Consider the following 13,684-nt stretch of genomic DNA (forward strand, 5'->3'; position numbering starts at 1 on the left):
AATTTTTTCTCCCGTATGGGTTCACTTTTTTCTGTTTTGATGAAGTCTTTTGATGCACATAAGTTTCTGATTTTTAGAATGTCCCAACCATCTATTTTGTCTTCTTTTGTTTGTGTAGTGTTTGCAATGTTTGGTTGTTTGAATGTGCCCTGTATTAGAGCCTTTAAACTTGTCCCAGATTTTTCATTGATGATCTTTATAACTCTGAGATTCACATTTAGGTGTTTAATGCATGCCAGCATCATTTTTGATGGGAATATTCTTTCCGCATTGAAGGGAAATATATTTTCTTCTAATACTTGTATACGTAATTTAACATTTACTTTTTGAATCTGTTGCTTATTTTTTTCTGAAATGACTGGCCAATTCTCCCTATACAGTCTTGACTAAGAACAATAATAACAAATAATTACCATCTATTAGCAAATAATGACTATGGATTCCTGGTGTGGTGCTGTAGGATCAACACTGGACTGTAAAACACAAGTTTGGCAGCTTAAACCCACCATCTGCTTCTCTGAAACCCTATCTATGAGCCGGAACTGAGGGGAAGGCACTTAGCAACAACATTAAGTTACTAATGAACTCTGGTATGGTGCTTTAGGAGTAAGTACTGGACTGCTAAACATGCTAACTGCAACATCGGCAGTTCCGAAAAACCAGCCGCTCTTGGAAACCCTGTACAGGATCTCTATGAGTTGGAACCAACTTGATGGCATACAACAAGAAGTAACTAATACATGTTAGACTTTGCTACCTTGTTTACATAGGTTAAATCATCTTCTGTTTTCAATTGAGACATGGAGAGGTACTAATTTCCCCAAGGTTACTATATCACTTTGTGTCCAAGTAGAAGACAAAAAGCACACAGAACTTTAGACAAGGAAATTTTAATAGAAAGAATTACTAAGTGATGGTAGCAGAGTGACTATGTAAAGATGGAAAGAGATAGAATACCCAAGGAAGGAAAAGGGATTTAAATAGAATGCCCAAGCTGGAAGGGATTCAAACTTGATTGAAGGTGAGATTCAGAAGTGTGGGTTTATCTAACCAGAGCTGATAAACAGTCTTGTTAGCAAGAACAGTCTTCTGAGCCATAGGCAAGCTCAGCTGGCAGAAGGACAAACACAGATCAGGAAGGTTATTGCATTTTTGGCGCACTAGACAGCCAGCCTCACAGGACACTTGCTATGGTGTGTGTGGCACTGAGAAAGGGGTATGGGGAACAGTGAACTGGGTTGGCTCACAGCCCTGTGCTATTTGGGCCTCTGTTGTTGCACTGCTACTGCTGTGTGAATTGAAAACTAGATAAGCAGGTAATGAACACTAGAGAGAGTTTCACACTGGAAGCTCTTAGCAGTGTTGGCCAAACAATGGAAAGAAGACTATGATCTCAAGGAACATGGTGGACAAGCTACCCTTTCCTCTTAACAGTATGTCTCCACTTCCCTCTATTGATACAGTTTGCAGAGGAAACACATGCACATTTTCCCAGATCAGCCAATGAAGGGCCAAATTTTAATTGAGAAGCAGTAAAATCATAATTGGGACAATTATGAAATAGTTTGACTCCCATGTTACTCTTCCTGCATTTCATAGATAACCTACCCTTTTCCCACTGATTTGAAATGCTATCATGATCATATATTAAATATTGAAATATATGTGCCTGTTTCTAAACTTTAGTTTGATTCTATTCCATTGATATCTTTGTCTATTTTGTACCCAAACCATATTTTTTAATGAAAAGAAGGGTAACTCCCTCTTCATCATTTTTTTTTCCCAAAGCATTCTCTTCCAGATGAATTTCAGAATGAGCTCATCATATTTCACAGAAATACTTTCAAACTTTTGATTGTCAATGTATAGATTTGAAAGTTAAACAATTTAACAATGATAAATATCTTTATAATATGGAATTATCATATACAGAAATAAATGATCTTTTAAGAGCCAGCCTAGAGATCTATGCTTTTCCTACTTTGGGTTTTAATTTTCTTTGTGTGTGTGTATATGTAGCATAGTTTCACTATTCAAATTTTCACAATTTGTTAAGTTTTGAGTCAACTTGTTAGCCTTATCTTAAGTTATTGTAGTTTCTTTTTATGCCATTTTAGATTTTTTGTTTGTTTTTTAAATTCATAGTGTCTTGGAAGTTATCCATAGGTTGGTGGTTAGGGTTACCATCTATGACATTAGTTGTTTCTGTACAATGTAGTGCTGTATTCCTGGGCAGGTGGCTTAATTTCTCTGTGCATCTGGTTCTTCACTAATCAAATTGAGTACATAAGCAAATCTGATACAGTTGAGGAACCAAACAAACAAAAAAGCGAACTTAGTGCCAATTGAGTCCATTCTGACTTATAGTGAGCGACCCTATACAGGGCTTCTAAGACTTTTACTCTTTATGGGAGCAGACTGCCCCTTCTTTTTCTGTGGAGTGACTGATGGTTTAGTAGCCCAACACTTACCCAACAGTGGGAGTTAAGGAACAATTAATTAATACGATATATTTAAGGGTTTGCCACTGAGCCTGGCACACATTAGGTACTGTCACTGTTTTCTGTCAGCCTCATCTTTGTTGTTCTTACTATCATTTTATGATGTTCCTTACACTGACACTTCCTATCCTGTCATTCCTTTTTTTCTCAAATACACTCAATTCTTACTATTTTGTCTGTGGGAAGCAGTTTAAAGCACCATTTTTTGACTCTTTGTTCTCTACTTATTTTTCTCTCCAGCATAAATATTTTTAGGGAAAATTCATGGTTTTGTGGTCAAGTTAAGTACCTAGGACATTTCTGATGCTAGGAGAGTGCCATAATTTTTGTTCATTTTTTTTCTCTCCCGTTTTGAAATCTTTTAATAAAATGATCTTTTAAATATGTAAGCCAATAGCTTGTTGAGTTGATTTTGACTCAGGGTGACTCCATGTGTTAGAGTAGAACTGTCCACCATAGGGTTTTCATTGTCTGATGTTTCAGAAATGGATTGCCAGTACTGTCTTCAGCAGCGCCTCTGGGTGGACTTGATCTTCTAACCTTTCAGTCAGCAGCCAGGCTTGTTAAGTGTTTGTACCACCCAGGGAATATGTGTTAAATGTGTGGCGTTTCAAATTCAGTTTTTGCTCGCATAGCACCTAACAAAACAAGGGTATATATTTTCATGTTTGTTCTCTTTTTGCAGTTATTAAAGTATTTAAGGATTATCATTATATTTTTGTAAAAGAATATCCAAGATATAACAAAATGAAGGGAGAAACTAAAGACATTTTTCTGACTTTATTTCCTGTTTTGTTTTATAGGAATCAAGAACCCAGTCTTGGTTGCAAACAGACTTTTGTGTGAAGGGCAGAAGGGCAAGCTCTCAGCTGGTCGGATTCCTCCTTGGTAACTGTTTTATTCTGATCCATTTTCCTTGGCTCTTTTGTCTTTAGTGCGTGGGGTCATTGAGCACTAGTCTGTCTACAGAAAGACTGATGATGTTGGTTACACACCAGCCATAGAATGTCTTTGAAAGGAAGACAAAAAGACATACTTTTTTTTTTTTTTTTTTGCACTAAATAAATCTCTACATGAGCTAGAATATTATGGAGTTAAAACAGAAAGGAGGTCAGGGTTAATTTTTTATTTTTGTGGTTAATTATAGAGATGCATTTGCTATTACTAAGTACTCTGTTGTGATGCGTCATTATTGAATGTTAGCAGTATCATATGCATTGGAATTTAGAGTTTAAACTGAATTTTAATTTTGACACGTTTGTAGAATTAAAGTACTTATATATTTTTTTTCTGGAGAAACATATGGTAAAGTTGCGTATTTTCTTCCTGCATAAACATCCTATTTTCATTTAAAAATACTCTGAACTTCAAAATATATATTAAAATAGACAGAACATTGAGGAAAGCCCTCGTGGACCTGTCATCCAGATCCAGTCATTAAGCAATATTTTTGCCCATCATCTGTCACACATATCCAATTTACCCCCTAAAGTATCTTAAAGCAAATGTAGACCCTGTATTTTATCCTCAAATAGTTTTGTAAAGATTCTTAATTTTGTAAAACATAACCTCAATACCATTAGTATGTCTAATTGGCAAATATACTTTAGTACCAAGTCATACTCATTCTGTGTTCAGAATTGTTGCTATAAAGGTTATGTTTGTATTCTGTGTTGAAAGTAGTGACACCAGTACTATAGGGATCACTGTTCTATTTTAAAGTATTGGCAAATTGTCAACTTTGAAAATCGTAAAAAATACCCTTTTAATTATATACCTCTCGGTTAATTGTGGTTCTAGAAGTGTCAAATATTAAAAATTCCCAGAGAAATATCAATTTTTAATATTTATTTGTTACTGGCTTTTCTTTTTCCTTTTCAATTTTATCATGGTAGACTATATATAACAAAATATTTGCCACTTTTCAAAATGAGGAAAACTTCTTAGATATTACCAAACATCTTAAAGAAATGAATTTCTGGGCTTCGGGGAGATCAATACCATAATTTCAGGGGACACCATGGTCTACTGGTATAATAGTCCACAAAGACAAGCGTTCTACATCCTACTTTGATGAGTAGTGTCTGGGATCTTCAAAGCTCATGAGCTGTCATCTAAGGTGCAACTCTTGTTCTCTCCATGTGTGGAGGAAACTGAAGCTACTTGGAATCAACTAGTTCATTGGATCAATAAAACATGTGAACATCAGTTGCCATGGCTATGAGACTAGACAGCGACAGGAAGAACTAGATGGTGCCCAGCTACCACTACCAACTGCTCTGAAAGTGGTCATAGTAGAAGGTCCAAGGAAGAAAACTCAACATTTTAACAAAGACAGGGCTAACTAGCTAAAAAGAGACTGGAGGAACTCAAGACTATGGCCCTTGGCCACCCATCAGGTCTGGAACAAAACTCCCTTCTGTAGCCCAGTTTTCAGCTAAGCAGTAAAAAGGTGTATTGTTGTTAAGTGCCATGGAGTTGGTTCCAACCCATAGTGACCCTTTATAGGATTTCCAAGGAGTAGCTGTGTGTTTGGAACGTGACCTTATGGTACAAACCAACTTTGCAGTCTGATGCAATAAACCACAGTGCCACACCATGGCATATAGGGTGATGTGTCATTATTGTATATAGGGTGAACAAAACCATTAGTAAGGTATGCTCACCATGGGATAATCATTTAAGATCAAAGGGAAACATTTGCTAAGGACAAAGTTAATAAAGGAAGGGAAGCAGGTGGAATGGGAATATGAACCACAGTGAGGAAGTGGAACAACTGTTGTTATATGAAGGGGGTTGCAATCATTGAGATGAAACGAAGTGTATGATTGGGTGGATATAAAACTGATGATCTTCTCTGTAAACCTTCACTGGACACACAATACAAAGTTCCAAACCCCAAGAACATTGGCCATTTTAACTTTTTAAAAAAGTGTAGAATTGAATGACATTAATTATATTCACTACGTTTTGGCTTACATTGTTTGTCTAGTATTGAACTCTCCTTGCAAACCTGATAATGAAACTCATTTGTTCATGTTGTTGTTTTTAAGTGCTGTTGACTTGGTTCTGACTATCAGCGACCCTATATAGGGTTTCTGAGGCTTTAAATTTTTGTGGGAGCAGAAAGCCTCATCTTTCTCCCATGAAGTGGTTGGTGAATTTGAACCTCTGACCTTGTGATGTGCAGTCCAGTGCTTATTCTATGGAGCTGCCACACTCCCCACTTGATCCTGGTGTATTATTCTTTTGGTATGTTGTTGGATTTTATTAACTGGAATATTGTGGAAAATATTTGCAACAATGTTCATGAGAGACGTTGGTGTATAATTTTGTTTTTTGTTGATGTCTTTGCGTGGTTTTGGTATCAGGGTTATGTACACTTCATAACATAAAATTGAGATCATTGCATCTTTTCTGTATTCTGAAATAGTTTGAGGACTCATAGAACTGATTACTGTCAGCTCCTCTCTAAGTAGTTGATTGAATTTGCTAATGAAGTCATCTGGGCCAGGGCTTCTCTGTCTGTCTTTATTTTATGACCCATCCGTTTTCTTCTTTTATGATGAGTTTGTTTGCATTTTCAACCTTAGATTTTGTTAGTTTGTGTAGGTAGTGTGCTTCTAGAAAATTGTGTATTTCTTCTAGGTTTTCAGACTGAATTGACTGTGGTGCAGATTCTCATGGTGCTCCATTCTCATCTGTCTTATTTTAGAATGTTTCTTCTGTTGTGATACCACCTGTTTCATTTCTTATTTTGTTGCTTGATTTTTTCTTTCTTTTCCTTTGTTAAAGTTGTCATTGGTTTGTCAATTATATTAATCCTATCTGAGAAACAACTTGTAGTCTTACTGATCCATTCTGTTGCTTATCTGTTTTATATTTAATTTACTTTTGTGTGAATTTTTTAGTTTATTTTTTTTCTGGTGACTATAAGCTTTTAAATTTCTTTTTCTAATTGTTGGGAATGGGTTATGGTGTTAATTTTGGTTCTTTATTTTTGAATGCGTACATTTTAGTACTATGCATTTTCCTTTGAGTACTGCTTTTGTTGTGCCCCACAGATTTTAGTATGTTGTGTTTTCATTCTTGTGTGATTCAAAGAAAAAAAAATTTAGCTCACTTAAAATTATTTCTATTACCTAATATTTTTAAAGTAGGATGTTATTCAGTTTCCATGTATTTGATTTTTAACCCCTGATTTTTCAGTTGCAGATTTCTGATTTTATAGTGCTGCGATCTGAGAAGATGCATTTTAGTATTTCGATGTATTTAAATTTATTGAGTTTTGCTTCAGTATTGCCTAATATATGGTATATTGTGGAAACTTTTCCATGCACCGGGAAAGAATGTATGTTGTGCTTTTGTTGAGTGGTGTGCTTCTTATACTTTTAGGAGTTCAGATTTGTTGGTTGTTTGGCTTAGCTCGAATGTATCTTGTTTAATTTTTTTCTAGTTCTTTCTTTCATTAAAAGTGGTGGTTTAAAGCTTCCTGCTATTATTATGGAATTTTCTGGTTCTCTTTTCAGTCCTGTTAGATCATGACTTATGTATTTTGGAACTCTTTCATTGGGTGTGTAGATATTTAACATGGTTGTAGCATGCTGTAGTTTGATCCTAAAGTCTTAATATATTATCCTTCCTTGTCTCTTTTGCTGGGTTTTGCTTTAAAATCTATTTTTATCAGAAATTAATATTGCCACTTTTGCTCTTTTTTGTTTGCCTGTTAATTGATATATGTTTTTCAATCCTTTGGTTTTCAGCTTCTTTTAGGTTTTGTGTCTAAGCTGCATTTCTTATAGAAAACATTGACGGGGGCCCGTTTTCTTATTCTGCTAATTTCTGTCAAGTGACTGGCACATTTACTCCATGTACATTCAGTAATCATTGATAGGTATGAATTTACTGCTTTCATTTTGCTGGGTTGTGTATGTGTGTGTGGTGTTCTTCAATACATTTTTCTTTACTAAATACATTTTGTTTAAGGATTTTCTTAGTTTCCTTTTTGCTTTAATGCTCCCTGAGCCTTTTTTATTTTTCTGTATTTTGGAGAGAAAGCTTATGAGTTTTCTTAGATTACCTTGTGAATTATTGTAACATTCACAGATTCAGAAGTCTGTTTTGTCAGGATATTGTCTCCTTTTCATTTGGAAGTTTTACAATTACATGAATCATTACATCTTTTTGCTCTGTAATTATCATTATTTTCAAATCGACATCTCTGGTTCACCATTTTCATTGCAGGTTTATTTTATTTTTGATAGTTGTGTGTCTGGTTTAGACTTCTGGTGTGGCACTGTGGGCTCAGCACTGAACTGCGAACCACAAGGTCGGCAGTTCAAGTCTGCCAACTGCTCCTTGGGAACCCTATACAGCATCACTGTGAATCAGAACTGAGTTGACAACAACAGTATCTTTTTTGATTTCCAGGTGATGTTGTCATGTGTCATAGTGCCCAGTCATTGCAAGCTTTTGTTTGCCTCCCTTTAACATTTCTTGTATGGCTTATCTGGTCTTTAAAAATTCCTTTAATTTCTGTTTATCTGAGAATTTCCTAATTTTTCATTGTGTGTGGGGGACAGTTTTGCTGGATACATTATTCTTTGTTGGAAGTTTTTTTCTTTCAGGGTTTTATATATGTCATTCTACTGCCTTCTTGCTTGCAGTGTTTCTGCTGATACACAAATGTAATTGTTTAATTGGCAAAAAGTTGCAAAAGACTTGTACAGAGTGTTTAAAAGTACACCTATAAATGCATCTTAACCCTGTTCCCCCAACTCCCCATGGCATTTACTGAGCTGATTCTCAAATTTATATGAAAGAACAAATATGCAACAATAATCAGGATTACTTTGACAAATAGTTAGAATTATTTCATAGATATGATACTTTATAACAATACGGAAATTAAAACAATGTTATATTAGTATTGGAATAACCATAACCACCTGCTATCAAGTCAATTTCCATTCTACTCTGTCGGACAGAGTAGAACTGCTCTATAAAGTTTCCAAGACTAAAATCTTTCTCTCATACAATGGCTTGTGAATTAGAATTGCCGACCTATTGGTTAGAAGCCTAACACTTTATTCTCTGCACCACCAGGGCTCCTTAGAATATTGTTGTTGTTAAGTGCCGGTGAGTCAGTTCCGACCCATAGCAACCCTGTATAGTGTTTCCAAGGAGCAACTGGTGAGCTTGAATCACCAACCTTGCAGTTAAACAGCTTTGCAGTCTGGCACATTAACCCACAGTGCACACCAGGACTCCTTAGTGTAGAGGTGGATTAAAAAAATGCAGATTCAGAGTACAATGGAATTTAATATGTAACAATATTGCCTTCTCTAATATTGTAGGAAAAGGATGGTGTTTTACATTGTGTTGGAACAATGAATTACTTTGTGAAAAAAGTTAGTTTGTTGTGTCATACCATTCAGAAAAATAAATTCTAAGCCTGAAAGTAAAAAGAACATAATATAAATATATTAGGACAAAGGTGGTAAACTTTGTTTATGATTGTGTTAGCAAAGATTTTTAAAAAAATCTTAATTAAAAAAGAAAATTTTAGGCTAAATGTTGAAACATAAATTGAGAAATGAAAATGTACAACTAAGATGAAACTAAAGATAACATGTCCAGAATTAGAAGAAGTTTGTCCTTTTGAAGTGAGAAAAATACCTGCAGCATATGTAGCAAACAATATTAATAATCTGAATGTTAATATCATTAAGAAAAATAGGAAATATCAGTAAGAAACAGATGCAGTCCCAGATTATAAACAGGTTCTATTTCTTTGTCTTAAAGTAGAATTTGTGTATAAGTCAGAATAGTCAGTTAGCATTTGTATCTAAAGTCAGTCAGATGTTTGTCTTAGTATATGGTGTACATTTCTATGCATAAAGAAACATTAAACACTTCCAGACACATGATAACATTTTAAATACAATAATAATAATGTTTATTTTAATTTTAAGTTTTTATTGTTAATTATGTGGTTTTACATGGGACAACATCAGTTTTACTTTCATCCTATCGTATTTTGTTTCGTTGCAATGATTACAGTTCCCTCCATGCATCATCAAATAACCAAAGGGTACACCCCACAGACCTGCACCCCGGCTGTCAGCACATGGCCCTTCTCCCTTCCTGTCCAGTGTCCCTAGCTGCTCCATCTAATCAGGTCATCTTCAGTGCACCACCAAGTCTCCTTAGTATATTGTTGTCGTGAAGGGCCGTCGAGTCAGTTCTGACCTATAGGGACCCTGTATAGGGTTTCCGAGGAGTGGCTGGTGAGCTTGAACCTCCTACCTTGCAGTTCAAATGGCTTTGCAGTCTGGCGCATTAACCCACAGAGCCACACCAGGACTCCCGTTATTGGACATGCACCCTGCAAATGTGCAAATTCCTGACCTAGTTCTAGAGGTTTTCTTGTGGATTTTTGAGATTTTCTGTGCAGGTATTACTTGGGATATGAATGAGAGTCATTGTAATTGTGTATTAAAGAATTTATCAGGGTTTCAAACTGGTTCTGCCTGGGTCACAGTCATGGCTGAGGAAACATCACCAGAACAAACCTAACTTTTTACAGTGATAGTGAACTAGATAGATAGATGGAATGGCAATAGTTACAGGTTAAAGTCTTGCTAGAAACTTAATCTCCCTCTTATATAGAAAGGGCAGTTTATGCATTGCAGAGTGATCAAGGTTCGGGCTCTTGGATTTTGAGTGTAGCCTTAAGCGGCGCTGCTCAAAGATGGTAATGCGCCACTCAGACATGGAGTTGCCCTATTCCGTGTATTGCTCTCCTACAGCCCGTGCCAGTAATGCAGTCTCACTTAGCAGGCTTCTGAAGAGCTTGCCATGCCTCTTTTGAATCTCCCAGGGCTCTAGCCTGTAATTTTTCCTGTTCCATGTACCATGCTGAATCTGCCAAATAGTGAAACTTTGGGTCTATGTTTCCCTTTATTAGCCATGGCAGGACTGGTTTAAAGGGAAGTAGGAGTCCTGTGTGGCGCTGTACAATAAGCATTGGACTGCAAGTTTGGTTTGAACAGCAAAGTTGGCAGTTCAGTCTTACCAGTCTCTTCTTGGAAATCCTGTACAGGGTCGCTATGAGTTGTAACTGACTCGATGACACTTAACAACAACAAATTATGTTGATTGACATTTCTAATGTTGAACCATCCTTCATTCCTGTAGTAAATACTCCTTGGTCATGGGATATAATTCTTAATATGCTGTTGGATCCTGTTTGCTAGCATTTTGTTGCATCTATCTTCATAATAGATACTGGTCTGTAGTTTTGTTGTGTCTTTGTCTGGTTTGGGTATCAGGTTTATGTTTGCTTTCTGAAATGAAATAGAGGATATTCCTTCCTTCTCTATCTTTTGTAAGAGTCAGTATCAGTTCTTCTATAAATGTATTATTAGTCAATATTATTATCAGTTCTTCTAAAAATGTTTTGTAGAATCTCCAGTGAAGTCATGTGGTTCAAGATGTTTTTTGTTGGTAGGCTTTTGATCACTGGTTTGGCTTCACTTGAAATGCTGTTGTTAACGCTGTATAGAGTTTCCAAGGAGTGACTGGTGTGTTTGAACTGTCAACCTATCAATTCAAACTGACCTGTCCTGCAGCATTGCGCAGAACTTTGCTTGCCATGTTGTTGTTGAGGTGCTGAGTTGGTTCTGACTCGTAGTGATCCTTTATAGGGTTTCTGAGGAGTGGCTGGTGAGCTTGAACCACTTATCTTGTGGTTGCAACCAACTTTGCAGTCCAGAGTATTAACACCATGACTCCCTGCGTACTATAGGTGTCTTGAAACTTGAATTAGATTGGATAGATTTTGTGCTTCTAAGATTTTGTCCATTTATATGTGTTAGCCAATTGTCCATATGTGGGGACTTCAAAAAGTTCATGTATAATAGAATTAAAAGATAAAAATAAAAAGTGCAAACTTTCTTTCTCAACATAAGCTCCAGTAAGGTTAAGACACTTTCATAAGCATTGATGTCGTTGTTGTTAAGTGCCATCAAGTCGATTCTGATCCATAGCAACCCCGTATAGGGTTTCCAAGTAGTAGCTGGTGAGCTTGAACCACTGACCTTGCAGTTCTAGCGACTTGCAGTCTGTCGCATTAGCCCACAGGGCCATAGCAGGACTCCATAAGCAATGATAGTAGCCATTTAGTCCATCCTTAAAGAACTGAGGGTCCTGGGAATTTAACTACATCAATGCAGTCTGGTTTTTGTGGGTTTTTTTTTTTTAATATTACTAACGGAAACAAAATGAGTTATTTTAAAATATTTTAAAAAATAGGGAGCAAAAAGAATTCAGAAGGTGCCAAATCAGGACTGAAAGGTGAATGCCTAATGATTTCCCATCAAAACTTTCAGAAAATTGTTCTTGTTTGGTGAAAGTAATGTGCAGGAACAGTGTTGTGGTGTAGAAGGATTGTACTGCCTGCTAATCTAATATCTGAAATTACTGTTTTCTATATTTTGCTGCCTTATGTTTTTGATTCAGGCAATTAGATGAATATAATCTTCACTATTCTGTCTTGTCTAGCATTGGAAATCTTTAAAAAATCTAGAAATACATCATATACCTGTAGTAACATTAGAGAAAAAGAATTCCCTGAGTACCTTAAATCGACATAACCAAATTTATCATGATGTTACTCAGAACATAGATACACATGTTCCTAGTAAGTTAGCTAATTTCTAATAATGATCATAGCTAGCTAATGTTTTTGTAATTGTTGTATACTATGACAATGTTTTAAATGATCTACATACCTTATCCTATAAACATTATGCAATGACATTTGATGGTGGCACACATTCTGATGATTAAGCAACTGAGTCCTAGACTTGTCCAAAGTCATGCTTTTAGACTAGAGAACGTTCTTCTAGAATACATTCGAATAGCAAATTAGAAGTGAGAGGAGGGTTTTTGTTGTTAATTGCTATTGATTTGACTGGAACTCATGGCAACCTTATGCACAGAACAAAATGTTGCCTTATTGTGTGCCATTTTCTTTATCATTGTTGTTAAGTGCCCTCGAGTCGGTTCTGACCCTTAGTGATTGATCCTGTAGAGGGTTTCCAAGTATGTTTGAATTCATGTTGTGATTAATGTAGTGTGTTCTAACTGAGGCAGTTGATCCTCCAGCATGATAATGAGCATTGTTGTGCTGGGATCCATAGATTTTCACTGAGTAATTTTCACAAGTAGAGTACTCGGCCTTTCTTCATACTCTTCTTAGTCTGGAAGTTCCCCTGAAACCTGTCTACAGTGAGTGATCCTCATGATATTTGTAATGCCAGTAGCATAACTTATAGCATCATAGCAACATAAAGGCTACATAGACAAGTAATGAAGGGTGGGATTCTTTTAACATATTGCTAAGTAATTGTTTATACCCATTCACTCACTTAGTCATTTATTCATTCAGCAAATGTTTATTGTTCATTTTCTGTGTGCCATGCATGAATGCTGCAAGACCATCAAAGGCAGGTTGTTGTTGTTGAGTGCCATTGAGTTGGTTTCAACCCATAGCGACCCTGTATTGGGTTTCTGAGGAGTGGCTGGTGAGCTTAAACTGCCACCCTTGCAGTTCAAACCAACTTTGCAGTCCACAGCATTAACCCATAGTGTCACATGAGGACTCCTCAGAGGCAAATAGAAGAACTTAAAAACCATAGCCTTTCTGATGTTTTCTGTTAAAGAGATAAAAAGATCCATGGGGGCAGCAAGGCATTATATATAATGAGTATTTTCTAATAAGTCTTTAAACAAAAGATACATTTTTATGTAGTGGAAAGACAAGGAGTGTATCTAGCTGTTTGAGCTCTTCATAAAAGTTTTAGAATTTATAAACTCTTGTTGCTTTGTTAAGAGAGCAGTCAGCTCCCTGGACTTTGTCTTTTAGGAGAATGGTTCAACCTCTTGGCACTTTTTTTTTGTTGTTGTTGTTGTTAAGGTTTTTATTGTGAAAGTTTACAGGGCACATCATCAGTTTCACATTCAACAATTCATATAACTTGTTTGATTACTTTGATTATAATCCCCTCCATATACCATCAGTTAAAAGTATTTCTCTTTATCCACTTTAGCTTTTTTTTTTAAAAAAACACACAAACAAAAAACCCACTCCGGTATATATAATAAATTACATCTCCAAA

At 36.0% G+C, this 13,684-nt stretch overlaps 1 protein-coding gene across 1 annotated transcript in view; it reads left to right on the forward strand.

Annotated features, from left to right (window-relative positions):
- The window catches only part of TASP1 (taspase, threonine aspartase, 1), a 476,835-nt gene that overhangs the window by 61,641 nt on the left and 401,510 nt on the right, over window positions 1–13,684 (forward strand). The window contains exon 5 of the mRNA XM_006865621.1: window positions 3,305–3,389. Coding sequence (XP_006865683.1) covers window positions 3,305–3,389 — 85 coding nt within the window. The remainder of the gene's footprint in view (window positions 1–3,304; window positions 3,390–13,684) is intronic.

The sequence above is a fragment of the Chrysochloris asiatica genome, unplaced genomic scaffold, assembly GCF_000296735.1.
Source record: "Chrysochloris asiatica unplaced genomic scaffold, ChrAsi1.0 scaffold00080, whole genome shotgun sequence".
Lineage (NCBI taxonomy): Eukaryota > Metazoa > Chordata > Mammalia > Afrosoricida > Chrysochloridae > Chrysochloris > Chrysochloris asiatica.